At 49.4% G+C, this 27,096-nt stretch overlaps 1 protein-coding gene across 1 annotated transcript; it reads left to right on the plus strand.

Annotated features, from left to right (window-relative positions):
* On the plus strand, positions 1–26,704 carry BPHL (biphenyl hydrolase like). The gene is made up of 7 exons (XM_033863773.2): positions 1–155; positions 5,835–5,938; positions 8,272–8,438; positions 9,766–9,919; positions 14,485–14,616; positions 17,491–17,614; positions 26,356–26,704. The coding sequence occupies exons 1-7, from the start codon at positions 34–36 to the stop codon at positions 26,441–26,443; spliced, it is 891 nt and encodes a 296-aa protein (XP_033719664.1). The 5' UTR covers positions 1–33; the 3' UTR covers positions 26,444–26,704.
* The last annotated feature ends 392 nt before the right edge of the window (positions 26,705–27,096 follow it).

Raw genomic sequence — 27,096 nt, forward strand, 5'->3', positions numbered from 1 at the left:
TGCGCGCTTCCGGCGCGAGCGCGACCAGTGACCATGGTGGTGGCGGCGGCGGCGGCGGCGCAGGCCCTCTCGAGCGCGCGGCGGCTGCGGCTCTTCCTCTCCACGCTGAAGCCCGGGGTCCACGTTCCCCAGGCTGAGCCCGTGGCTGCGTTCAGGTAATGGCGTCGCTCCCCTTCGGGAGCCCCCGCGTCGTTGTCCGCGCGCTCGGGGCGGCGTGAGGGGAGCCGCTGGCCAGGGGCCGGGCTGAGGACACGCGTGGTCATGGCCTCCCCGGCCCCTTGCCCTTTAACCCGTCACCCGAGCGCGGGCGGCGGGGCGGTGCGCTGGGCCGAAGTGCGGCGCCGGGCCGAGGTGCGGCGCCGGGAGCGGCGAGGGTCCGGCGGTGGGAGACCCTCGCTCCCGGCCCGCGTTCCGCGCAGCCCTTCACGCCTGCGGGCAGTGCTCGCGCGCGCTCCTGTCAGGCCAGCCTGGCAGTGCCTGCGCCCCATCAGCTCTCGGAGTCGCGGGCCCCAAGGCCCTGGGTCTCCTTCGCCCCGCTTGCCCGCCTCGAGCTTTAATGTTCAGAAGAATCACCTCGGGAAGCGGGGAGATGGCTCCCCGAGGTGCTGAGGGCACAGGTTGTGGAGACGCCCAGGAATCTGCCTTTCTGTCTTGTGACATGCCCTCCCGCACAGGCTTTGTCTCTGACCCACAGTCTTAAAAGTGGGTGCTGTCGGTCTCAAGGGAGAGTGCGCAGGATATGCGGTTGGAGCAGCTTGCGTACCTGCCTACACACACACACACACACACACACACACACACACACACCCACCCACACACACCCCACACACACACACCCCTGGTGCTGGGTCAGTTCCACTCATGACTAGGAAGGTACCTGGCCTTCAGAACCTCACCTGTTGGGAAGCTTCTCATTTGGAAGGAGAAAGGAGAGATCTGACCATGCAGCTCTGTAAGTCAACGTTGAAAAATGCCTATTTATCCAGTGTCCCATTTGCAGAAAGCGATTGAAATGGGGTTCCTGTGATGGCGCCAGTATCGGTTACGATAAGTTATTAAATGATTGCAAGAAGGCCCCGTCCACTTAGCAGTGCAAATCGTTCCTCCTAAAATATCTCTGAAAAACAGGTTTCTCTGGATTTTCAACTGCCGTTTTATAAATGCAGTTGCAAATTGATATGATCTGTGATGGGGAAAACAAGCAGTGGTGTTGGTTAATCCGGAAACAAGAAGGCAGTCCGGTGTTAAGTAGGCAAAAGCACTCCTGTAAGACCTTTGCTTCAGAACAGCAGGTGCCTAACCTACAATTGAGTTGCATTCCAAAACCTTCCCTGTAAGTCTGCTGTTTGGAACTCTGACTCTTTGTATTTCATAATCTGCAAAGTGGTTTATCCCAGGGCCTGGGCAGGAAAGCCTTTTCCACCTGAAATTGTGTGTTACGTGCATTTACAATATTAATAACTTTACAGAACCTAACAGCCTGCCTGAAGAGAGATGTTTTCCAGTCCAACCTGGGGATGCTCTGTCTGAGCATCAGAGACCCGCCTTCCCCTGGCGCCTGCCCTCACCTTCTGTCCAGCAGTCAGGGTGAATGTGGCCCCGGTGCCTAGCCCCGCTGGGGACTCTGTTCAGCCGGGAGGTTACAGAAGAAGCACCAACAGGAGCAAGTTACTTACCCTCTCTAAGCCTCGTGCCCTGCAGAATTGTTCTGAGGGTTTGAGACAATGAGCGTAAAAGGCCTGGGACATAATAGGAGTTAAGTAATTAGTAGTTACAATTAATAATGATACAAATATGAATATCTAAATAATAATACAGTGTATAGAAGATGTAAAAATAAGTCCTCCAAATTCATGTTAATCCAAGCCCTGGGCATCGCTAATGCTTTATTGTAGCTAATGGTTACTTTGGAAAAAATGTACAAAAGAAATAGCTGAACATACAAGGTACAGAGAATATGGAGGACTTATTAGGTGGCCCCCATTTTAATTCCTGAGCAAAGTGTGACATTCCAGGTGTCGACATTCAGGCGCTCATTTTGGCTTTGCAAGTTACCAGCAGAGTGACTGGGGCCAGTTACCTAAGCTCTATTCCTCAGCGGTAAAATTAGGTTGAGTCTAATGTGCATCACACAGCAAAATGAATGAGATAAGTAAGCTCTTATCAGAGGACATTATCTAGTTTAACAATTAAACTGTATGTTAGTTCTAGTTTAATTCTTTGCCCCAGATGGTTACATTCTTGCCTGCTCCCACAGGGATCTCTCCCTCCTGACGGGAGGGGGCAGCTCAGCCCCCTCATCAGGAAGTACTTGCTGTTGTATTGCTCCTGACCCCCTTCCCTTCCACAAACTTGCTTGTCCGGCCTCCCAAAAGGAGGGATTCCAGGACAAAAGTGAGGCAGGATCTGGGCTCTTCTGGCTGAGCATGCCTTCCTGCAGGCTGTTTTTAAAAAAGGAGACAGGATTTTTCTCTCCTCTAAGAAATTAACTCAATACAAACTTTCTCAACCTCGGTTGTCTATTGGAGTCTCTTGGAGAACTTAAAAACTACAGATGCCTGGGTACCAGCCCAGAGGTTTTGATTTAACGCAGCTTGGGCATCTGGAGATTTGAAGGTTTGCCAGATGATTCAAATCTAAGTTTGAGTCCCACTGCTATAGTGGGGGCAGGAAATGCTCTCATAAAAGGGGCCGAGCGTGTAGCTGTGTAGGTGTTGCTGCGGGTGTGGTGAACGTGTTGTCTGCTGCGCGCACCCCAGTGTCTCCTCATACTTGGCAAAGTGCGTAGTACTGCTGGTTGCAGATTGAACTGTCTTGCCTGCCGCCTCCCAGGCAACATGGAGCACCCAGCCCAAAGTAGGGGTTCAGGATATACGTGAACGAGTGAATAATATTTCAGAGTTTCGGTGTTTTAGAAAGCACATGCCACGGCTCTACCCCAGAATTACTGAGTGGGTCTCCCAGGATTGTCCCAGGCAGGTGTTTTGTTTTGTTTTTTTTTGCGGTACGCAGGCCTCTCACTGTTGTGGCCTCTCCTGTCGCGGAGCACAGGCTCTGGACGCGTAGGCTCAGCAGCCATGGCCCACGGGCCCAGCCTCTCCGCGGCATGTGGGATCTTCCCGGACCGGGGCACGAACCCGTGTCCCCTGCATCGGCAGGCGTACTCTCAACCACTGCGCCACCAGGGAAGCCCCAGGCAGGTGTATGTTTAACTCCACAGGTGATTGTAATGAACACATCTGCTTAAGAACACCTGGGTTAGAGAAGCGATTAATGGGAGGGAGAAATTGATAGCCCAAGAGAAAGGGGTTCATTTTTCTTTAAGTTTTCTATCTATCCTTTTTCCTACCTGAGAGTTTGGAAAATTTGGTGTCTTGAATGGGGTTCAAAGTGATGAGCCCATGTCAGGGCCATTCCAAGGCCTGGGCTCTGCAGCCTGCTTTTGTCTCAGCGCTCTTTTAACAATGTTATCGGAGGCCTGACTCATCTGAGAGCCCTTTGATAAGCTGGAGGGAAAATGCAACACTCCTTTCAAGTATATTTATGTGGAAGATCATTCAATAACTATTATTTTTTCAAATAAAACTTTTTTCTTATGTTTGAAATTGATTTGCTTTTGTACACGAACAGTTTTCTGTCCTGTTTCCCCAACCTGGGGATGGATGCAAGGTTTTGGGAGCCTCCAGTAACCCCAGGGGTAGACTGGTGGATAATGGCAGGTCCCTCAGGTGTGACGACAGACAAGGTGTTGGTGACAGAACGCCAGGCACATTTCCTGCCCGATAGCCTGGCTGCAAACCCCTTCCCCACTTGGCCCCAACCTTTGCTCCCTCTCCGCCCCCGTGCTCTTGCCAGGCTGAGCTTGCCCGGTCCCCACGTGTGTCCCCAACCCCTGGGCCTTTGGTCATGCCATTTCTTCTTGTACAAGCACCCTCCCCATCACATTCTTTCTTCAGAGTTGTACCCGTCTTGGAAGTTCATCTCAGATGCTGCTTTTTCAGTCTGTTCCAGGTACCTCCACCCAAGCCTGATAGAATCTCTCCATCTCTCTGAAGCCACCTTCAAAGTCCTCCGCCCTAGTAACCCTTCCCTGCCATTGGGCTCCCATCACGCCCAATTCTAGACTGCCAGGTTTTATCTCTATCTTCTTAGGCAGCCAGAAGAATGTGGGATGGGGATAATGAGAAGAAAAGAAATTTGGAATGGGGAATCAAAACACCAATACGGCAGAGCACAGAGGGAAGTCCAAGGCCTCTGGCTGGAGAGACTTCGGACTGGCCACGAAAGGGAAGCCCGTGTGAGCCCGGCCCTGGAGGGGTACAGGCCTGAGAGCCAGCAGCCCCTGGGTGTGAAACCCAGTGGCTCAGACCTCGAGAGAGATGGGGGGGCCTCATTATACATGACGTCTTCACGGTGCAAAATGCCTCTTCAAGCATGTCCTTCACACTGCTGGGAAGGGGGCCTCTCGAGAACCTGGAGGGCACGAGGAGTGATAGAGGTGCACAGTCTCCCTTAGCTGAGCTGAGCGAGCGCTGGGCACCTGTGTCTGTCTGGGGAGCTGCCTCGTTTCCTGTGCCGAACGCAGGCGTCTGACAGCTTCTCCCCTCCCTGAGGGTGTGCAGACGACGCTTCCTCTTGCCGATGAATGGATGTAAACCATGTTTCCTGAAATGACTCTGTCAGTGGAGCCTTATTCGCCTTATCTTGATTCTGGAGCTGTGCGAGGAGCAGGATGTTACTCACAAGTAACAGCAGGGTCTGTGCGACACGACCATGGCTCGGTGCTGCTGTTATTGCTCCTCCCGTAATATTTCTGAGGATGACGAGCTCGTATCAGTAGTTATGTCAGGCCTTACTACCACTCAGGTCTGTCACATTTTTCCAGAAGTGTGTGTTAAGACTCGATGTGCCTGTATCTGGCACGTTTGTTGCAGCACCTGTCCTGGCGCGCCTTTCCGTCCCTTCCGCGTGTCCCGCAGCCGTCTGGGGAGTTGATGGGAGGCTCCTAGGGCCTGATGCAGGGCCCTGTATGTGCCGTGTTGGTGTGCACCCTCACGTTGCCATCCTGGAGCTTCCGCGAGAGCAGTTGAGGACGCTGCCCAGGGCAGAGCCCCTGGGGTGGCACACGGTTAGATGCTGCAGCGTGGGAGGTCTTGGGCCAGGGAGGGCTGGCGTGGGGAGGGCTTTGATATGGACCTGCCTATCTAACAGTCAACGCAGAAACATTTCAACATCTGAAAACCAGTCTGGCCACATTGGTGCAGACGGGCATTCCTGACCAGGGGGCCCTCATGTGGCTGGCTGGAGAATGGAGAGGCCAGATGCCTACAGGACAGCCTCGGGATCAGGGCCTTCCCCCTGGACCCTGAGACCAGCCTCATCCTTGGGAACGCCGCCAATGCAGCTTAAGGTCCGGCTGCCTCCTCTGGACCTGCTGAGGCCTAGACGAGTGGCTCCAGGGTCTGTGCTGGTGCCCACCCGGCATTCCACGGCGGGGGCTCCCACCTCAGCCTGCACCTTGGCACCCCAGCGTGGGCCTGTAGGGTGGCCTGTGTGGCCATTGACTTCAGCAGGCCTCTCGGTGCCTCTGTGGGATAAGCCCTGAGCTGGTGCTGCAGGATGTTCAAACATGGAGACGCAGCCCAGATCTGCAGTGTGGTGGGGAGGGGACACACGGGTCCCTTTTTAGGTCTGGAAGACTGAAGCATGCATCAGGATAATCCGAGGGACCTGGGGAGGGCGCTGCAGGCGATTCGCGTATAAAGGCCTGGCTCTGTCCTCACATTTGTGCTGCTCAGTAGTTTTCCTCTGGGGATGGGGCTTTTCTCTTCCAGCTCCTCTGTGACCTCCGCCAAAGTGGCTGTGAACGGCGTCCACCTGCACTACCTGCGGACTGGAGGTGGAGAGCACGCGGTCCTGCTGCTCCCAGGAATGTTGGGTCTGGAGGTTTTTACCGAATGCTCTGCATGCTGTGTCGTCTGTGCTGCGTTCACAATCCCAGATGCCCAGGCTTGATGATTAACTTTCGTGCTTTGCTGAGATGCTTTAAGTAATACTTGCTACAGTCAGTTTTAGGTGATGTAGAAAGATACCTTTCTACTTTATGCAGTTTTTATTCCTTTAAATACCCAGTTTTCTCCCATGCAAGTCCAGCACTGTGTAGTTGCTTACAACTTAGGGGGATGACGGGTCAAGGAAAGCATTGTGGGAAGAAGGGATGGGTGAAGGAAGGAGATGAGTGGGTGACCAGCAGCCCAGTTTGCCTGGAATTGAGGGGTTCCAGGATGTGAGACTTCTGCTGCTCAAAGTTGGACTGATTGCCCTGTTGTACTTGACTATATGTTCAGCTAAGATCAGAGCTAAGAACAAAACTGGGCTTAAAGACTTTTTGAAGGTCGGAATTAGTTTGGCGTGAACGGAGCGTGGTAAAGCCAGGTGGGTTGCGATCTCCTCTTATAGATGAGTAGTTTAGATGTAGAAAGTTCGGGGTGGGGGAGAATTTCCAGTGATCCCAGGGCATCTCAAATTTGGTTTTAAGGGTTTTAGTATTGTTTTATTTTTAATTTAGTTAAGTAATCCCAGTATATACTTATTTCCTTATGATTTGCTTCCTTCTCTTAAAAGTAAAATGCTAAAATTTTTCAGTCACATGATGGTTCAGCTCGATGTAGCCTCAGCTGACAGTGGCACTGTTGTGGCTATTGAGGCGTCTCTGTCCAGATAGTATTTAGTATCTTTTTCCCTTGAGCTGTTGTAATGGAGGACCATATTTACTCCAATGGCTGACGTAGAGCTAAAGCAATGAACAGTTTGCCGTTGTTTCAGTATTGCTGTCATTATCCAGGTATAAAAAGCTTTCGGCAATTTAGTTTTTGCTTGTGTAAAACATTAACCTGATTCAAAAATCGAACAGCAAGTTTCTCCCCTAAACTACTGTCCCCCAGCACGCGGTTCCCCTACCCACGGGCAACCAGTGTTGATGTGTTTCTGTCTCAGGTATCATGTATCGGTAACTATTCCTTAAAGTCATTTCATTAAGGTTTTAGTATTCAAATGGTCTTTGCACTGGTCTTCAAATGTATACCTGTGTGCCAGGTATTATTGTTTCCGCAACTGGTCTTTAGTTACACTGTTGCCTTTTCCCACCTTCTCACCTCCTGCCCCTCTTTCAGCACAGTTCCCTGGAAGACCCTCCAGTTCAGTGATCATGAGAGAAGCTTGAGATGTCAGAGCAGTAGACGTGTGCTGGAAATCCAGTTACGTTTTCAGCTTGGGTTTTCTGGGTGATTTACCTGATGCTGAGGAAGGTATATCTTGTCAGGAAGAGTGACATCATCATCCTTGATGACATTAAATGATCCTGCAGCATTGAAAGACATTTTCTAATAATTGCCCGTTTATTAAGTGAGATGTTTAGTATCCATTTGTGACCTGAGCTGTGAGTCGCCAGAAATCAAGCAGAGCTTAGAAATGAGATGCTGACTTGCCCTTGGACTGGGCTCCTTGGGAGTCTGGCCTTCCACACTGTGTGGACCACACAAGACACGCCTGCCTGTGCACACGGTGGCCGTGACCGTGTGGGCAGATTGGGGGCTGCCGGTCAGGTCCGCCGCCGGCCTGAGAACGTGGCTCTACTTGCTAACATACGCTGGTTCATACAGTTGTCATGAAACAAACTTGATTTCTTCCCTCCACACCCTTCCCTCGCCCCTCATTTCAGTGTTTGAGTTTAATTTTCTGGTTTCTAGTTATAACCATAAAATAAAACCTTCAGGGCTATTCACATTAGCTTAGTAAAAGACATCTGGGATTTTAGAATTCTGCTTTGAATGACTAGGATCAAATCTCATTAATGTGTCTACACATATTATTAAGATCTCTCTCATTTGTAACAGTCATTTTTTAAAAAAAGAAAGAAAAAATAACCCAGAAGCATGTTGTATCAGTAAGTTTATTTCTATGCAGTTTCATGATTTTTTTTTTTTTTAATAAAAAGCACGAATAAGCTGAAGACAGATCAAACGTGCTGAAATGATACAGGACCAAATGAAAAATCAGGACCTCTGTCCTTCTCATAGTAGCCACTAGGGGGAGGTGGGGGGTAGGTCTGAACTCCAGCAGGAAAGGAAGCTGCTTTGCTGGTTACAGCTGAGGTCTAACTTTGAGTAGAAACTATAGTTACTTTAAGTTTGTAGTTGTTTCTGCTTCTGATGTAGTGTGCTTGAAACAATGAAAGCATTTACTGGAGTGTAACCAAGTGACTGCTTTTAGGAAGTGGAGAGACTGATTTTGGACCTCAGATTGAGAACCTGAATAAGAAGCTCTTCACGGTGGTTGCCTGGGATCCCCGAGGGTACGGACATTCCAGACCCCCAGATCGAGATTTCCCAGTAGAATTTTTTGAAAGGGATGCAAAAGATGCTGTTGATTTGATGAAGGTGGGTCTCTTAGGCAAGAGCCCAGAGGAGGAGGGTGGCTGGGCCTGTCTTCATTTATTTTGTTTTTGTTTGTTGTTTCTTCAAGGGTAATACCACGTTACTCCTATAGAGAATTCAGGGTTCAAATGGGTATAAAGAGGAAAACAGATATATCAAACAATCTAACTATTTAGAGGTACTGCTGCCAAGACTTTGAGGCTCTACCTTTCTGGGCAATCTTATTACATGGATAAGCACACAGTCCTGTATGGATGGCATCCTACGATACCTAATGATTTTCCAGCTTACTGTTCATTGAACAGTTGATCAAGGAGTTACTTCCATGCCAATAAATACAAATTTACTTCAGTTTTATAATAGGCACTTAGTATTCTGTTGTATTGATACACTGTGTCTTAACCCCCCTCTCCTGATGGTAGCTAAATCATCTCTAAGTTGCCTTGTGTGTGTGTGTGTGTGCGTGTGCGTGTGCGTGTGCGCGTGCATGCAATTATACACGGAAGTGCGGTGACCATTGTGTTGTGCATGGAAGTTGTGGCGCTCATGTTTTGCTATTGCAGACAGTGCTGGTGTGGGCTTCCTGGACCTGTCCTGGTACATGTGTGTGAGAGCTCCGTGCACATTTAGGAGATGACTTGCTGAGTGGCGGGAGATGCAGATACTCATTCTACAGGATAGTGCCAAAGTGTTACCCACAGTAGTCACACCAATCTAGAGTCCCATCAGCAGGTGTCTTGGACCGATATTCGTTACTTCTTTAAATTTCCCCAGTCATTCGGTGTTTACTTCTCGCCAGCATCTCTGAGATGCTCATCTTCCCTGTCAAACACATTCTTGGAGCCTGGCTGATCACCCGAAGATCAGTGTAACCACCATCATTCTTTCCCGGCCTTCCTGTAGCCAGTTCTTCCCATAGTTGCAGTCAGTGGCTTTACCAGATGCAGCGACTGTCCCGTTTCCCTCTCTGATCTGCATACCTGTCCTCAAAGTCTTCGCTCAGACCTGCACGGACGCACACACGTTGTCACGTCCAAGTACAGCTGATCTCCACTGTTTCTGGTTCCTTGAGACTTTATCCAACCAGAAGATGTAGTCCCCTCATCATTCAAAACAGTACTATGTACTTAGTTTTTATGACCATCATATTTGCACCACAACTAATTGAGAGAAGCATTTATGTCGTCAAATGGTGGACTCTAGGATTTTTCTTTAATGGCCAGTTGACACTCCACACACCACAGCTGTGTCGATTCTGATACTTGAGGATGATCAAGCTCTCTCCGCGGCGAGGAGCCATGACCTGTGCATTTCGTGGTATTTGTCACAGATGCTGAAGTTTAAGAAGGTCTCTTTGCTGGGGTGGAGTGATGGTGGGATAACAGCCCTCATTGCAGCTGCAAGATACCCGTCCTACATCAACAAGATGGTGATCTGGGGGGCCAACGCCTACGTGACCGACCAGGACGAGGAGATTTATCGGGGTAAGTCCCTCCACCTGGAGAGCAGCCTCCCCTCTCCCGACCTTTCTCAGGCCTTGTTTTGATGTGAGTTGACAAGTCATGTCTCATCCGTTTCCTCGGCTGTAATGTGGGAAGGTGGTGACTTCTCAGGAGAGTAATGCAATTTAACTAGTCTGTATTTTCAAGTTTCCTATTTCCAGAAGTGACACTTTATATGAGTCAGGAAAAGGCTAATAAGTAAAGTTCGTATTTACATTTCCTGCTGTGATAGTGACCCTCAAGGAAGGAGGGGGTTGACATGAAGTGTTATTTACAGGCTCATTTCAAGTAGTGAGTGTGGAAGGGAACATTGTATTCAAACGTGAACCCGCATACTTTGATAAAGAATCGTTGTGCTAGTCACACTTTTTAAGGTTGTCCTTCAAGCTTATCTCTGAGGATTTTTAGAGACGGGGAACAGGGGCTGGCAGAGTGCAGCCCGTGGGCAGACCTGGCCCACTGCCTGTTGGTGTCAAGCTGAGGCTCTGGTAGAGGGGACCAGCGCTGTGACTGCTGGGGACCCAGAGGGGTGCTTGCCTCCAGCCTGGGCTTGCTACCCAGGCCTGTACTGGGGGCCTCCTCGCCCACCAGGCGTTCCAGCTGTGGCAACTCAGGAGTCGTGGCGCCCCCAGCAAGCTGCCCAGATTGAGAGCACTGGGTTCGCGGGACGAGAGGAGGGCGCACTGAGGTCTGGGGGCCCCTGGGGCGAAAGTGCAACTGACTGAGGCTTCCCCCACTTTCCTGGCTCCAGCCTTCGGCCCCTCTGTTTCTCTTCAGGAGGCGACAGCAGGTGTGTGGGTGATGACGCCCGGCCCCGCCGTGGCTTCCCTCCTGCGTCGCCACTGCTCCTGAGGCTCCATTGCCCCAATTTGTCAGCGTGTTTTCTTAACAGAACTAAGAAACAAAACCCTCCTCGGGAAGGCCTCCTCACCGAGGCGGACATCCCGTCGTTTACTTCCGCTCCTTCTTAAATGTGTTATAAGGTAATACACTTTAAAATATGTATTTTAGCATATATCTTATATAATAGGATATATACTATAAAACAATGTGTATTTATAAAACAAATATTTTATATACTTAATTTTATATAAATAACGCATACATGTATAGCATCTCTATAAATTAAATGTCGAACATATAATAGATAATATTTTTATTTTGATTATTTCATAGCTGAAGTTTTAGTTTAACTGTATAATATTTGACCCATATAAGGCAACACCTGCGACGTGAATGGACCCACCAAGGAGCACAAGGTCAGTCACTGCTGGCCCGCGCGCTGCTTCCAGCCTGAGTTGTCCATCCATGTGCCGTCTTGAAGACAATATCGTCACATACATTCATATCCCTAAACGACACATAATTTAGTTTTATTTGTTTTTGAGCTAAACAGGGTGCCTTCATACTATATGGCATTTTCTGTGACTCACTTTTTACACATAGTTTTCTTAGAACGCCGTTTCTGAGGTTCGTTCGTGACGTTGCTGTGTGGCGTTCTGTTGGGCACACCTGTTGCACTTTATCCTCCCTCTCTTTCCTCCTAGTGTTGCTGTGAGCATCCTTGTGTGCGTGCTCGGCGTGTGAGCAGACCTCCCTGGGGAGGATGCCCGTGCTGGGGCGGCTGCGCCGTGCTTGCAGATGTGCCCTTTCAGGTGGCAGATCATTTTCCAGCAAAAGAAGCTTACACTTCCACCACCTTAGCTTAGATCCTCAACAGGAACTTGGAACTATCAGAGCTCTTAATTCTGGCCAAATGGGTGTAAGATGGTATTTTATCGGAGGTCTTAATTTGCATTTTCCTGTTACTAATGAAATTGAGAATCTTTTCATGTGTTTATGCACCACTGGGGTTTCTTCTTTTGCATTTTACCTATTTGTGTCTTTTTACTGGTTTTTAAATTTTTATTGTGTAATATATGATACATGTAAATAACACAGTATGTTTCACAGGTGTATGTTGGGAAGTGTAACAACAGAACCAGCACCCAGGAGACCCCACCCAACTCAAGCATAGAGCACTTCTGATATGAGCACAATGTTATTGATGTGCAGTGTTACTTTGTTTTTTGGTTTTTAGTAACCTGATGACTAACTCCTTGCTGGTGAGTCATTGTGTTAGTAGTTGTGCTACCAGTGTGTGACTTGTCTTTTTGCTTTCTTTCTGGACAGAACTATTTAATTTTCATGTGAGGAAATGGTACAATGTTTTATTTTCTCATTGCCTTGGTGAGTTTTTAGTTGAGGCATAAATGACCTGTAACGTTGAGCTGCTCTTACGTTTGCCGACGCGTCTGTCAGCTCTTTGCTCACCTTTCTTCCTTCCCCCTCACATGTCCCTTCTAAGGCCTTCTCTCTTCTCCCTGAAATTGTTCTTTAGAAGTTCTTTAAGGGCAGGTCCGGTAATAGTCAACTCAGCTCTTACTTAAAAATGTTTATTTCACGCGCACTCTTGAAACACGGTTTGGCTATAAGTACAGAAATAGAAGTGGAAGCGCATCTTCTCTGCTGTTCTGGCGTCTTCTGCCTTCCGTACCTGCTATGTGGGTCTGACTGTCCTTCCTTTGGAGTGATATGTCTGATCTCTGGCCCTTTTTCAGATTTTCTCTTTTTCTTTGGTACACTTCTGTTTTACTACCCCGTGTTGGATTTCTTTTTGTTTATCCTATTTGGGCTACATTTAACTTTTGTCTGGATTCTTTTATCAGTTCTGAGACACACTGTCACCTGCTGATTCCCTCTGACAGTGAGTCCCCTTCCCCCCCCCCCCACCTTCCCCCTCTTGTCCCTCCTCCCTCTCCTCCTTTGGGGACTGATTGAACTTTGTAGACCGAGCATTTCCATCTCCCCGTTTCTATTCATCTCTGTGTCTCTGTGTGTAGGGCTCTGCATAATTTCTTAAGCTTTCTCTTCCAATTTTCTAGTTGTTTCGTTATCTTTACAAAGATTCTGATTGCCTTGTGGTCTTTTTTTTTTTTTTTTTTTGCGGTACACGGGCCTCTCACTGCTGTGGCCTCTCCTGTTGCGGAGCACAGGCTCCGGACGCGCAGGCTCAGCAGCCATGGCTCACGGGCCCAACCGCTCCGCGGCATGTGGAATCTTCCCGGACCGGGTCACGAACCCGCGTCCCCTGCATCGGCAGGCGGACTCTCAACCACTGCGCCACCAGGGAAGCCCGCCTTGTGATCTTTGATGAGGAGTGGATATTTGCTTACTCTTAATCTGAAAACAAACAAAAAAGACAGTGAGCATAAGTTGAGAACACTTTCCTTCAGAGAGGATGTCCATTTGCTCCTCTTGGGAACTATGGATGGTACCAGGTTGGGACCATTTCCATCTCAGGTTCAGCTGTGTCCTCCCTCCTCCAGCCAACAGTCACCTTCCCCTGAAGCAACCCTGCCTTTGAGTGGTCTTACCACTCTTTGCTCTGTTTTCAGGGTTCTCTTACACACAGACACACACACACACACACACGCATACACACACACACACATACACACTCTAGTTTCCATCAATTACTGCAAACTCCAGCAGTGCAACAAAAATTATATATTATGAAAGAGCTAGTTGTTCCACTGCAAGAGGGCCTTCCCGAGGATGTGGTCTGCTACACAGCCAAGGGCAGAGCCATCTCTGGGGCATTTCTCACGGGCCGTCTTCATGCCGTCGTGCCAGCCCCTCTCTCCTTCTTCCTTCTTCCCAGGTCTCCTGCCACCTCTTCATTTTCTGGCTTCTTCTCTGCATCTCCCCACCAACCCCGCCCTTGACCCCATCTGGAGTCTTCTCAGTTTTGTGCAGAGCAGTTCAGCGTCCTCAGCCTCTGGACTCAACCCTGGGCGTCCGTCTGCGGGTTCAGAAGAGTGAGCAAGTGAAAGGCAGGCACTGTCTCTATCAGGGTCAGCCTGCCTCAGACGGCAGTTCACTTTAAAGGTGGCTTTTAGCCGTTATTTCCTTTCTTAACAGAGAGTCATCTGTAATATAGTTTGTAGTTAGTAGTTACACCCATGTGCCTTCAGTGGCAGAAATTAGAATGAATGATGTGTGTGCATTTCTCAACGTACATAAATGCAGTTCAGAAAAAACTCCTGTTATAAATAATGTCATTTTCACTTAGATGACCCTAATTAGGGGAATGTCTGCTTTTATCTTATACCTTTAACAGAAAGCATTAATTTTAGATCAATTTCATTCACTTGGTAAGAATCTACTGGTCCCTCTTTTGTGCCTGAGGGCCACAGTGGGGGACAAAACAAAGCAAAACCCCACACACAGAGCTCACATCTTGGTGGGGACCCAGCACTTGGCCCTCACCACGGACACAGAAGCCACTGAAAGTGACCAGCCCTGAGCAGAGTGATGGAGGGCAGGGTCGGGGAAGGCCTGGCCGACCTGGGCGAAGCCAGCGTGAGCCACGTGGAGACTGGGGGAACACTGCCAGCTGGCAGGACAGCCAGTGCCACAGCTCTGAGTGCACTGCGCTTGGAGTATTTACAGATGAACTCTAGTCTGAGACTAAACCCATTCTTGCCCACACATCTGTCTTTCAGGTATCCGAGACGTGTCTAAATGGAGTGAGAGAACAAGAAAGCCTCTGGAAGCCCTCTATGGGTTCGACTACTTGGCCAGAACCTGTGAAAAGTGGGTGGATGGCATAAAGCAGTTTAAGCATCTTCCAGATGGTAGGTTACGTGAGCTATTCAACGGTCCCTTTGCTCATTAGAGAGGCTGCTTGAGTCCCCCAGATGCTCGAGGATTCCTCGGGGATTAACGCGCTCGCCCACTGTCCTTCCACAGTGATGTGTGAACAGAGGGTGCTGGTGATCGTGTACAATACGAGTTCTTGTGTGATAGACCCGCCTTGCACCAGAGACAGACCATGCGCACAAAGGGTCACATTGTTGAGTCTCTCGTAGCAGACTGTTCTTTTTCCTCCGAATCCTTTGTGTGTATGATGGCAAAATCATTCTCCAGAAGCCTTTCTAATTCCAGGATGGGTAATTAGAAAACAGACACCAGATTTTCTCTTTTTCACATTTAGAGGTGCACCCCACTACATCTTCTGTTACTAGGACAGAAAAGGAGGGATTCTCTGTCATGACCGTCAGCCCCAGAAGAATTAGTATGAGGAAGAAAGTATTCAGTCCTTTCCCAAGTTCCGAGCTAAGTTGTGTCACTTTAGCTGTGACAGATGTCTTCCTGTCTTTATCTGAAAAATTAACATGGTTTCCAATAACAGGAAGAATTGACATCCTGAAGAGAAATTCTGAATTAAAGTCTATTTTTTATAGCTATTTACATTTGTAGTCTCTCACTTTTCTAATTGCTAAAAGAATCGAGACTAGGTAAGATCTAATCTTGAAGCACATTCAGTTACAAAATTGTTGTGATTCAGGTACCAGTTTGGTCTATTCAGTAATCATTTCCAGAATGAGTCATCTGTCAAAACTTTCATAATGAGAAGGACATTTGGAAATGTTACTTTTTTGGTTTAAGTTCAAAATAGCAAGTATATCCTGTTCAAATGCAGTATCCACCCATAGAAACAGGTCCTTGAAATGTATTTCAGGAGAATGAAAAGACAACCACAGACTGGGAGAAAATATTCGCTAAAGGACTTGTATCCAAATATACAAAAAACTCTTAAAACTGAACAATAAGAAAACAACCCGAATAAAAGATGGGCCAGACAACAACGAGATCCCACTGTACACCTCTTAGAGTAGCCACACAGAGGAATTTTAGGACAGTGAAAATGCTCTGTATAATATCATCATTGCATCCACGTCATTATGCATTTGTTCAGACCCACCAAATGTGTCCACCAAGACTGTGTGCCCGGGGAATACCCCGGACTCAGGGAGGTGATGGGGCGTCCGTGCAGGTTCATCTGTTGTAAGAAGTGTCTGACGGGGTATCGACGATGGAGGAGGTTGTGCGTGTGTGGGGTTAGGGGTACGTGGGAGCTCTCTGCCTCCCACTCAGTCCTGCTGTAACCCTGAAACTCTAAAAAATGCAGTGTATTAAAGAGGGAAAGTGAGGGAGAAAGTGTCATGACACAGAGAATCTGGAAATGTATGAATCGTCTACGGCAAGGCTGTTAACAAACTTATCTCCCCTCAGTACTGATTCCTCTGACGGGAGCCCTTGTCTTGTACGCGAGGCTATGGCTGCTCAGTTCAGTTTCGGGATTGAGCGCCAGATCTGGAGTCAGGCCCGGGGGCGGAGTCTGGCTTTGCCACGTGGCTGCCGTTTGAGTGGGTTCAGGCAGGTCGCTTAGCCTCTCTGAGCAGCAGTTCCGGGTCTGTGAACTGGAGATACTGGGAACTACCCCAGGAAGCTGCTGGGAGGATGATATACGTGAGGTGAGGTGTTTTTATACATACACACGTGTATATAAGGTAGGTGAGGTTTTGTATACTATGTGAGGTTACATACGTGAGGTTTTATATATATATTCCACGTGAGGTTGTACATGTGAGGCTTCACGTGTATACTCACACGTGAGGTTCCGTACGCGCGGCTTTGGTACAGTACCAGCTCCAGGGTGAGTGCTCAGGAAAAGGTTAACCGCTACTACTGTAAAAGTACTTGAGTTACGAGCAGTTGTGCTACTGTACGAGTTAAAGCCTGGACCTCCTGTGGCTCACGGGTGCCGAGTCACTGGGACGGCTCCTGACACGCGGGGTGGGCTCGGGAACACTGGCGTTAATCGCCACGGGGCTGCTCAGTGGCGGGTGCGGCCCCCCCCAGGGCCAGCAGGCAGTGACCCCCACCCAAGAGGAGGGAGGAGCCACTGCCTGGACAGCACCAAGGGACCCCGGCTTTCTCAGGGCAGCTGGGGAGGACAGGGCTAGCTCTGGGGTGCCTGCTGGGAGCAGGGCACCGCCTCTTAGCGGTACAGCCACCCCGGGGATGTATGATTGTCCCTGACCAACCGAGAGAGGCCAAAAAACTCATGGAGTTAGGGCACCCCCAAGATTTCCCCAGCAGGAAATGGCAGGACAGGAAGTGGAACCTGACTTGTGCCATGTGAGCCTTAGAAATGCTGCCACACATCAGGGTGAGAGCCTCTGTCAGGGGTGTTGGGGCGGGACGGATGGACAGCAGCTTCTGCACAGCTGCAGTTGTATCTTCACCGTGAGGGACACAGGCTTGAGGGCCAGAGGGCCCCACTGAAGACACTATTTCACGGGAGGAGCTTTTCAGGTAGCAAGCGCCTACCATCGTTCGGCAGACAGCGAACGGCCCCACGTAATATAGAGACTTGTGGGGTTTTTGTTTGTTTTAACTACTGTTTTCATGAATTATGAATTTAAATCAGGCAAGAGTGCTTGTTCACTGGTAGAGCTTAAAAGAAAAAAGCCAGGAGAGAAACAGAAAAGGAAACCCAAAGAATGTCAGAGCTGGAAGGCACTCAGACCCCGACTGATCCAGGCCAGTCTCGTAGAGACAGATGCTAAGGGCGAGGGGTGGGGGTGGGGGAGGTTGTCCGCGCTCTGCGCCTCCCCACCCCTAGGAGGGTCACGGGAAAACAGAGTCTCCGTGTCTTTCAGGTAACATCTGTCGGCACCTGCTGCCCCTGGTTCAGTGCCCCACCCTAATCGTGCACGGTGAGAAGGACCCTCTGGTCCCGAGCTTCCATGCCGACTTCATACACAAACACGTGAAGGGGTCACGGTGAGTCCAGCGTGAGCCAGCACTCTGCCCTGGGGGCTTGGGAGGTAACCGGGAGAAGCTCTAGGAAGAGAAGAAGCATGAGGGTTGGGTTTTTCAGGTGCATCCCGCCCGAGAGGAGGGATTTTTGTCCCGTGTGAACCAACAGTCCTGCTGTATTTAGGGAACAGGGGGCCAAGGAGCCCTGGCATCCGAGGGCAGGAGCTCTGAGGGCTGCAGCACATCAGCCTAAACAGTCACCTATCATTTGGGAACTTTCGTTATAAAAGCACTACTCACCCAGTAAAGAAGGTTTGTAAAATCAAAAGAAGAAAGCAATCGCCGTTGCTTACCATCCATTTAACTACCTCCATTAATAGCAGTTTTGTGCACTACTCCTTTCTAGTTCTTTTAACATAGATACAGTCATATTCAACTCTGATTCCTGCTTTTTTCCCACTTAAAATTATGTTGTAAACTTTTCGTGTTATTTCAGCCTTAAATATGTACACATCAGAGGAGAACCTGTTATTCAGAATCACAAAACAGCAGCGTCTGCCAAGCCAGCTGTGTTGGTGGCCCATTCGATTAAATGGCAGAGACACATTCCTTGTCTGTGTAGCCCCGTTTCTGCCAGCCAGCCTGGGGACGCCAGAGAACCTAATAAGACATGTCAGCAGAAATTCTGTTCTTCAATCCCATTTGTTTTTATATGGAACAGAAATTTATAATTTAAATACTTTGGCTGACACGGGAGCCAGCTTCTGCTGGTGCTTATATCAAGATGAAAATTCCACGTTGAGCACGCTCAGAATTTCCTTGATATGCAGTGATGCACATCCTGAAGGAGAAAATGGGATGTGACCAGGAGCTGGTGGCCTGGCTTTGTTTTTTTTAAGCAAACCTACTGGAAAATAAACACCCAAGTGAGCCTTGATCCCTTCAGAGACTGTATATGAATTCCAGAGCTGCTGTCATTAGTCAGGACGTCTTTGGAATTGTACAGAATTCTTTGGAAATTGGCGTTGTTAGTGACCTAAGAACACCCTCCCACCCCCCCGCCCCCGCCCTGACCCTCCATGAGCCGATTCCGATGCCCTGCAGGCCAGCCCTGCCTGGTAGGTCAGCAGTGGTCCCTGAGCTGAGAGTCCCCACGGTCCAGCAGGGAGAGTAGAAACAGCTCCTCTACCTCCTAATCATACTAGTTATTCCGTGATCGATTTTAACAAATGTCTCAGAGAATTTTTAAATGTGGGAGACACGCTTCTTATTCTGCAGTAAAACAGCATTCCTACAATTCCTGTCTAATTCCTGTGTCCAAAGAGCATTTTATATTTAAAAGGCATTTCACATATGATTACATACTTCACAACAACCTTATGGGAAAAGATTTTGTCCCAATTTACAGATGAGAAAATCAAGGCTGAGACGTGTTAAGTAATCTTCCAAGGTTGCATGGCTAGTAAACGACAAATCCTGGGGTTTTTTCCTCCTAATACAGTGCGTTCCCCCACAGCACAGCTGCCTCTCATAAACATACTCTTATTTTAATATGATGGTAAGATGCCTGTGTTATATGCTTGCTGACCTGGTTAATTGTCTTCTAACTTCAGAAATGACAGGTTTTTGCACAGTGAGTCTCATGATAAATGCAGTGTGTCCCTTAGAGAGCCAGATTCAGTAAAAGTCTGCAGGAAAGTTTAATTTAGGAATTCTGCTCCAGACCCATCTCCTAGCAACAGGATGCATCAATATGGGAGAAGAATATTCCCTTGCCATTCAGATGTTAATGGTTTTAGTACACTCTCTTGTGGAAGGTCATTTTCTTAGAGCAGGATTCTTTGGAAAAAATGAGTTGAGAGTAAAGTGTTACACTTGCTCCCTTCCTCTGCCAGAAGAGCCCTTTATGTTGGGCGTGAACCTAAAACACGGTGGTTGATTCTGGACCCACAAAAAGAGGGTCGATTCCTTGAGCACCAAGGTCGCCCTCCGACTGTGCACAGGCCTCTCACCCCAGGGGGGCAACTCCGAGTGCAGGTGCTTCCGACGAACTTGGGGTTTCATTTCCCTGCCAGGTACATTTATGATTAAAGAATTAAAGGCACAAGTGTGTCGCTCAAAGATTGTACTACAAATAGATAATCAGGTGTGAAACGAATGCCTTTCTCTCCTGGAAGGGGGCCGAGCGCAGGGTGGGTGCTCAGCAGGCCCACTTCCTGCCTGTGACAATTGTCTCTCTCTGTTCTCTTTGCTGGAGAAGAACCACAGCATCTCCTGGAGACAGAGACCTCAGAGATCACTCAAGTTCAGTGATTTTAGATTTTGTTTTTAGGCAGTTGAGCCCCTCCTCCTAACAAACTCTTCTGCAGAAGTTCCAGATACAAAGCATAAGATAGTGGCCGCTGTGATTTTCCCCCGCTCGGCCAGCCCTCCCTCCTAGATCGCACAGCACTGACACCGCCGCCTGCCTGTCTAGCCAGCCTCTGCTTGAGCGCCTCCAGTTGCCGAGCACGCCTGGTCCTCGGGGCCGCCCAGCTTGCTGTCACAGTTGGCGCCGAGCAGAGCCTGCGCCCTTCGGACCCTTCGGGGCTGGCGTGGACGGGCCCCTGGAAGCAGAAGGGCTGATCTGGCTCAGGAGAGGGTGAGGCTTCACGGAGGGTGTGACCACCGCGCTGCAGTGGAGACACAGGGTGCTCGCCGTGCGTGGTCGTCAGCTCCGGCTGCTGTGACAAAGACCGCACACTGGGCGGCTGAAACTACGGACATTGAGGCCCTCACAGTCTAGAGGCTGGACGTCCAAGATCAGGGTGGCAAGGGGTTGGTCTGTCCTGAGGCCTTTCTCCTTGGTGTGCAGGTGCCACGTTCTCCCTGTGTCCTCACACGGTCGTCGCTCTGTGTGGGCATCTGTGTCCTGATCTCTTCTCATAAGGACACCCATCAGATTAGATTAGGGCCCACCTGTGTGACCTCACTTTAACATAATACCTCTTTAAAGACCTGATATCCAAGCACGGTCACACTGAGGTACTGGGGTTAGGACTTCAACATGCGAATTGGGAGGCGCGGCTCAGCCCACAACAGTACGTTTCTGAGGAGGTTCTCAGATCTCAGAAATTGGGGGCCCAGCAGAGATCAGGATCTGGGTTCAGACCCGGCTACGCGTGACCAGCCCCTTGCCCCTTCCCTGCCTGGAGTCCCGCGCCCCTTGCCCCTTCCCTGCCTGGCCAGGGCCACCCAGCCTCCGGGCACAGCTTGGCTGTCTCTTTCTGCTCCTCCACTTACTCACCGTTCTGAGGCCACGCGGCCCCTTACTGGCACCTTACTAGCAGCAGCGAGCAGGCCATCCTCTGTCCCGGACGCGGTCTAGTTCGGCCTCAAGGCACTTGGTACACGGTGAAAGGAAGAATGCGAGCATCGCACGGCCACATCTGTGGGTGGCAGGGGTCCCTGAGTGGTGACTCAGGCCCGGAAAGTGTGTTGTGGAGTCCACCTGCAGGTTCTGGGGCCAGAGAACAGACCCGGAAGGAAGGACGAGGGCCGGAGTCCACGTGTGCAGAGAGGTGGGGCCTTGGGCTCTGTGTGGGCCAGAGGGGAGGGGTGGGAAACGGAGTCGCACCTGGAGACCAGAGTCAGGGTTTGGGGGCCCTGAGCAGCATTCGCAGCCGCGGTGGCTACAGCACAGCAGGGGCTCAGATGGACCCGGGGGGGGGGGGCGGTGCTGGTGATGAATCGTGCCCGTAAGCAGGTGGACGTGTTTCTGTACCTCTGTTTCCTGTGTGTCACATGGGGATGGTGATGCCTGTCATCTCAGATAACTTTGTGAGGAATGAATGGGGATGTATGTGCACGTTCAGACGAATAAGAATTCGGCACACGGTAGCTGCCTTCATGGATGGAATGCTGGTGTGGGTGTAGGTGGTCTGGGGCCCAGGAGACAGCAGGGTAGAGCTCGATGGGCAGTCAGGCACATTGCCCTCGGTCAGCTGTACGTGTGCACACACACGTATTTATATATCGTATGCGTGTGTGGACATGTAATATATCTGTAGTGAGAGAGGATTGACTTACTATGGGAGTCAGGCATTGGCTTGTGCAGCTACAGAGGCTGAGAAGTCCAAGATCTGCAGTCAGCAGCTGGAGGCCCAGGAGAGCTCATGCTGTGGTTCAGTCTGACTCTGAAGACCAGAGAACCAGAAAGAGCTGATGTTGCAGTGCAAGTCTGAAGGCAGGAAAAAGCCAGTGCCCCAGTTTGAAGACAGGCAGGAGGAGTTCCTCTTGCTCAGGAGAGGGCCAGCCGTTTGTGCTATTCGGGCCGTCAACTGATTGGATGAGGCCCACCCACGTGGGGAGGGCAGTCTGCTGTGCTCAGTCTGCTGATTCAGATGTGACTCTCATCCTGAAACACCCTCACACACACACCCAGAATCATGTCTGACCAAAGGCACCTGTGGCTCAGCCAAGTTGACACGTAAACCCAGCCCTGGCGGAGGGCAGCTGGCAGGAGCTGTCCTCAGAGGTCTTGGCCTGGCGGTGGGAGCGCTAAGGGTGCCTGGGTTCCCCAGGTCGTGGGTCAGGTGCTGGCCTCTGTCTGATCACAGGAGGGAGGAGGGGCCTCGCTCTGCAGCTTCCTGGCCTTGTCCAGTCTGGCCAGCAGTGGGAAGATGGCCCCAGACCTCCAAGGTGAGCAGGGGGGTGGCGTGCCCCTGCGGGCGCGAAGTAAAACGGTCTTGTGCTGGCAGCAGGTTCGTTCCAGTTCCGTGGAGAGGGGGTCTGGCAGACACCGAAGGAAGGGGGACGCACCCCCCTCAGCTGCCCGGATGACCCTTCCCACCCCCTCCTCAGCTGCTGTTTCTAGTTCCTCCTCTCTGACTGCAGGCAGCTCAAGAACCGCTTTAGGGCCAGGTTCCAGGATTAACTCCAAACAGGACCAGCCTCATCCTTACAAAGCCGGGTCCTGGTGTCTCACAGTGGGGGGAAGGGAGGGGCTCATCCTTTCTAGACAAATCTCACCCATGACATTTTCTAAAATCGTTTTTTAACACCTTTATTGGAGTATAATTGCTTTACAATGGTGTGTTAGTTTCTGCTGTATAACAAAGTGAATCAGCTATACATACACGTATATCCCCATATCCCCTCCCTCTTGCGTCTCCCTCTCACCCTCCCTATTCCACCCCTCTAGGTGGTCACAGAGCACCAAGCTGATCTCCCTGTGCTATGCGGCTGCTTCCCACTAGCTATCTGTTTTACATTTGATAGTGTAAATATGTCCATGCCACTCTCTCACTTCGTCCCAGCTATCCTTTCCCCCTGCTGTGTCCTCAAGTTCGTTCTCTACGTTTGCATCTTTATTCCTGTCCTGCCCCTAGGTTCATGAGAACCATTTTTTTTTTAGATTCCATATATATGTGTTAGCATACGGTATTTGTTTTCCTCTTTCTGACTGACTTCACTCTGTAAGACAGACTCTAGGTCCATCCACCTCACTACAAATAACTCAATTTTGTTTCTCTTTATGGCTGAGTAATATTCCATTGTGTGTATGTGCCACATCTTCTTTATCCACTCATCTGTCGATGGACACTTAGGTTGCTTCCATGTCCTGGCTATTGTAAATAGAGCTGCAATGAACATTGTGGTACATGACTCTTTTTGAATTACGGTTTTCTCAGGGTCTATGCCCAGTAGTGGGATTGCTGGGTCGTATGGTAGTTCCATTTTTAGCTTTTTAAGGAACCTCCATACTGTTCTCCATAGTGGCTGTATCAATTTACATTCCCACCAACAGTGCAAGAGGGTTCCCTTTTCTCCACACCCTCTCCAGCATTTATTGTTTGTAGATTTTTTGATGATAGCCATTCTGACTGGTGTGAGGTGATACCTCATTGTAGTTTTGATTTGCATTTCTCTAATGATTAGTGATGTTGAGCATCCTTTCATGTGTTTGTTGGCAATCCGTATTTCGTCTTTGGAGAAATGTCTGTTTAGGTCTTCTGCCCATTTTTGGATTGGATGGTTTGTTTTTTTGATATTGAGCTGTATGAGCTGCTTGTATATTTTGGAGATTAATCCTTTGTCAGTTGCTTCGTTTGCAAATATTTTCTCCCATTCTGAGAGTTGTCTTTTCGTCTTGTTTATGGTTTCCTTTGCTCTGCAAAAGCTTTTAAGTTTCATTAGGTCCCATTTATTTTCATTTCTCTAGGAGGTGGTTCAAAAAGGATCTTGCTGTGATTTATGCCATAGAGTGTCCTACCTACGTTTTCCTCTAAGAGTTTTATAGTGTCTGGCCTTACATTTAGGTCTAAAATCTCTTTAAGGTAAGAATTTTCCAATTGCGGTCGATTGTGGTCGCCAGCAAACGTAAATAAATTGTCTCCAAGTTGGAACATTTTGTTGATACGCTGTACATAACTGGAACCTTCATAACGACTTTCTTACGTTGTGAAGCACAATACAGATAGAATAATGGACGAATAGCAAACGTGTATTAAGTGTCTACTGTGCGCCCAGAGATAATTTCATCTTCAGAATAACCCTCTGGGGTGGACACTGTTACTGTCCCCACTTTCCAGGTGAGCAGCTGCGGTTCAGGGAGATGCTGTCGCTTGCTGGTAAAGAGCCTACGTTGGTCAGACTGGGTTGTCTTGCCCCCATAATAGCCAGCGCCTTCAGCCTGTTTCTCCTTCGTCCACTCGCACGTAGGGAGCATCGTCCAAGGACTGTCCAGGAGAGGTGGAGGGAGACTAGAGGGACTTGAATTCCTCAAAAGGTCTAGAGTCACATTTCTTTTTCTAAAGGTGCTAAATGCAGTGAGGAACCTGCCCCAGCAAATAGGATCTAGCATCTACCCCCGAGGGGTCCATCCTCTCCAGCTGAGCCGTGTGTCTGGCAGTGGGGAATTTCCTACTCGTTTTCCTGGAAAGTGTGATTGTTTGAACACCACTCTCCAGGAGCGCGTGATTTGATCCTTTGTTAAGCGGGTGAGAGTCTGGGTCAGCAGCAGTGGCCACGCTGCCTTGGCAGCCCCGTGTTTACAGCCGTCCGGGGCAGCGCTGCCCCAAGAGGAGCACATGTCAGGGATAGTGCCCTCTGTATCAGACCTCAGGGAAGGCTGTGTTGGGGACCCCGAAATGACCCCAACAGCTATCAAGGAGCAGAGCTGTCTTAGTCATACCCTCATTTATCCATCTGTCTGTCCGTCCCTCTGTCTGCCCATCCTCAGTCCAGTGCAGTTCTGAATGCAGATGCCTCGGAGCAGGGCTCCCCTATTTTTAACGAGGGGCCCAGTTGTTATTTCCCGAGACTGAGATTACTACTGGGAGAACACAGACAGCACTGAGGCTAAAAGACGGGATCGCAGCTGCTGTCTCTCCTTCCTTCTTGGGCGTCTGAACAAATAATGGGAGTGGGTTGGCTCCCCACACAGGAGGACTTGCAGGTTTGGCAGGGTGGGTCTCTGCTTCAGAGTCCAGCTTGGTCCACGTTGGAAGGTGCAGGGTATCCCAGGCATGCCCTTCTGTGACTGCCAGCATCCTCGGCAGTTGGTTCTTTTCTGTCTCCTGAGAACAGAGGCCGTGACTGTCCCTGTGAGCCCCGTCCCTCTGGAGGGCAGCTGGTCCCTTCTCTGGGGTGGTGCAGCTCATACTTCTTTTCTGAATAGCATTAACGTTGACTTGGAAATGCCCTGGTTATTGTTAATGGCGTTATTAACCTTCCCCAGGGCCTCAGAAAGATGCCAGCAACAGATCCTCCTTTCAAGCCAGTGATCTTGATAGTCTGGGTTCCCTCACACCCCCGCAGTCCCCGTGTGGTTGTTTGCAGGAGGCCCAGCATCGCACAGGGACAGCTCTGTTCCAAGCTCCCTCTTGCCATGCGTCCTCCCTCATGTTCACTGAGGTCCCTAGAGCTCTCAGCTCCCCACCCCGTGGAAAGCACAGAGAAGCAGGAAATGCAGTAACTGGCAGTTTGCCCCAGTGTAGTCCTTTTAACGTCTAACTGTATTGTGGACAGAACAAGTCAGACTTGTGCTTATATCCTAGAACCTTTAATTTGTTTAAAACTTATTGTCTGCACTTTTATAGCCAATAAATAGAATGTGTAACTCAGAAGTCTGCCTTTATTAAAGAAACTGCAGACCAGCCACATTTGACCAAAGCCCTGTTGAAAGGAAGAAGCCTCCCGAGGATGGTGAGGTGTCTTGACAGCTGCACAACCAAGGGCGGGTGGCTAATGCAGGTTCCTGCTACCCTCACAAGCTTCAGGAACATTTACTTACCCTTCGTCTGGTGGCTTGTATGCAGACCTGCTCAATCCTCCAAAATGACGGGGTGATTTGGAACCTTGAACAACAGGCCTACGGGGGCTGTGAATTCTGGTTTGGGTTTTCCCACTACATAGATATTCCAAGAGGTTCCAATCCAGTGGATTCTGCACACTTCCTCTTTTTATCATCTTTCCAACCCTCTCAAAACCAATGTTATTAAAAAGATTTTTTTTCTTAGGTAACCACCAATTACATCTCCCACTCTGTCAGGTTTGCAGTCAAACTATTTCTTACCTGATTCAATTCCAAGCACAGTGTGTGTGCTCTGTCACTGTTATGTCTCTCTTCTGGGACCATTCATAAGATGTACCTTACACTTTCTTCCTAATAGAGGTGATGGGAAAAAAACCAGGGCAGTTTCTCACTTGAGGTTTTCATGAAACAATAGGGAGGGTAACAGGTTTTTAGGTGATGTGCCGCTAACCATAATCTTTTTTTTTAGGTTGCATCTGATGCCAGAGGGCAAGCACAACCTGCATTTACGTTTTGCAGGTGAATTCAACAAGTTAGCGGAAGACTTCCTGCAGTGACAGTGTCCCCGAGGACATGTGACCTGTGAATCCCGAGCCTGGGGCTTGAGCCTGGTGCTGCCTTGGAAACCCACCTGCGGGTCACCCCCCAGTTCACCTGCCTTTCCAGGCTCCCCGCGCCTCCCCACAAACGGCTCCTAATCCAACAGCAATGATAAGCATCCTCTAGCTTTCATAGCTACAAAAATTAAACCTGATTTTTCAGTGTTGTTAATTTCTACCATTGTCTTAAAAAATAAATTGCTATCATGATTTACTTTACTTTCAGGTTAACGTTCAGTGAAGCATTTGTAGTGTTCACGACTGCTCCTCTAAGATGAGTTGAATTTACGCGGTGCCTTTTATCTGAGAGGTGCAAGCGTGCACTGGTCTTTGTATTCATCACATTGTTCACAGAGAAGTGGCTAAGCTGAAGACAGCCCTCGCCCGGGGCTCTGGATTCCACACGTTCACGGGGTTGCTGCAACCACAGCAAGCCGAGGAGGAAGGTCGGCTTTGTCCCCAGATCTCTATCCACCTCCACACACCTGGGCTCCTTTCCTTGAATACTTTGGGTCAGTGAAGCTAAAAATATGCCTTCTGGTCTCTCTTTATTAAAAGAGAGGAAAGGCTATTAATTAAAAACATGAAAGTAGAAATCTTGTTTTCTTAAA

Source organism: Tursiops truncatus, chromosome 10, assembly GCF_011762595.2.
Source record: "Tursiops truncatus isolate mTurTru1 chromosome 10, mTurTru1.mat.Y, whole genome shotgun sequence".
In the NCBI taxonomy this organism is placed as follows: Eukaryota; Metazoa; Chordata; class Mammalia; order Artiodactyla; family Delphinidae; genus Tursiops; species Tursiops truncatus.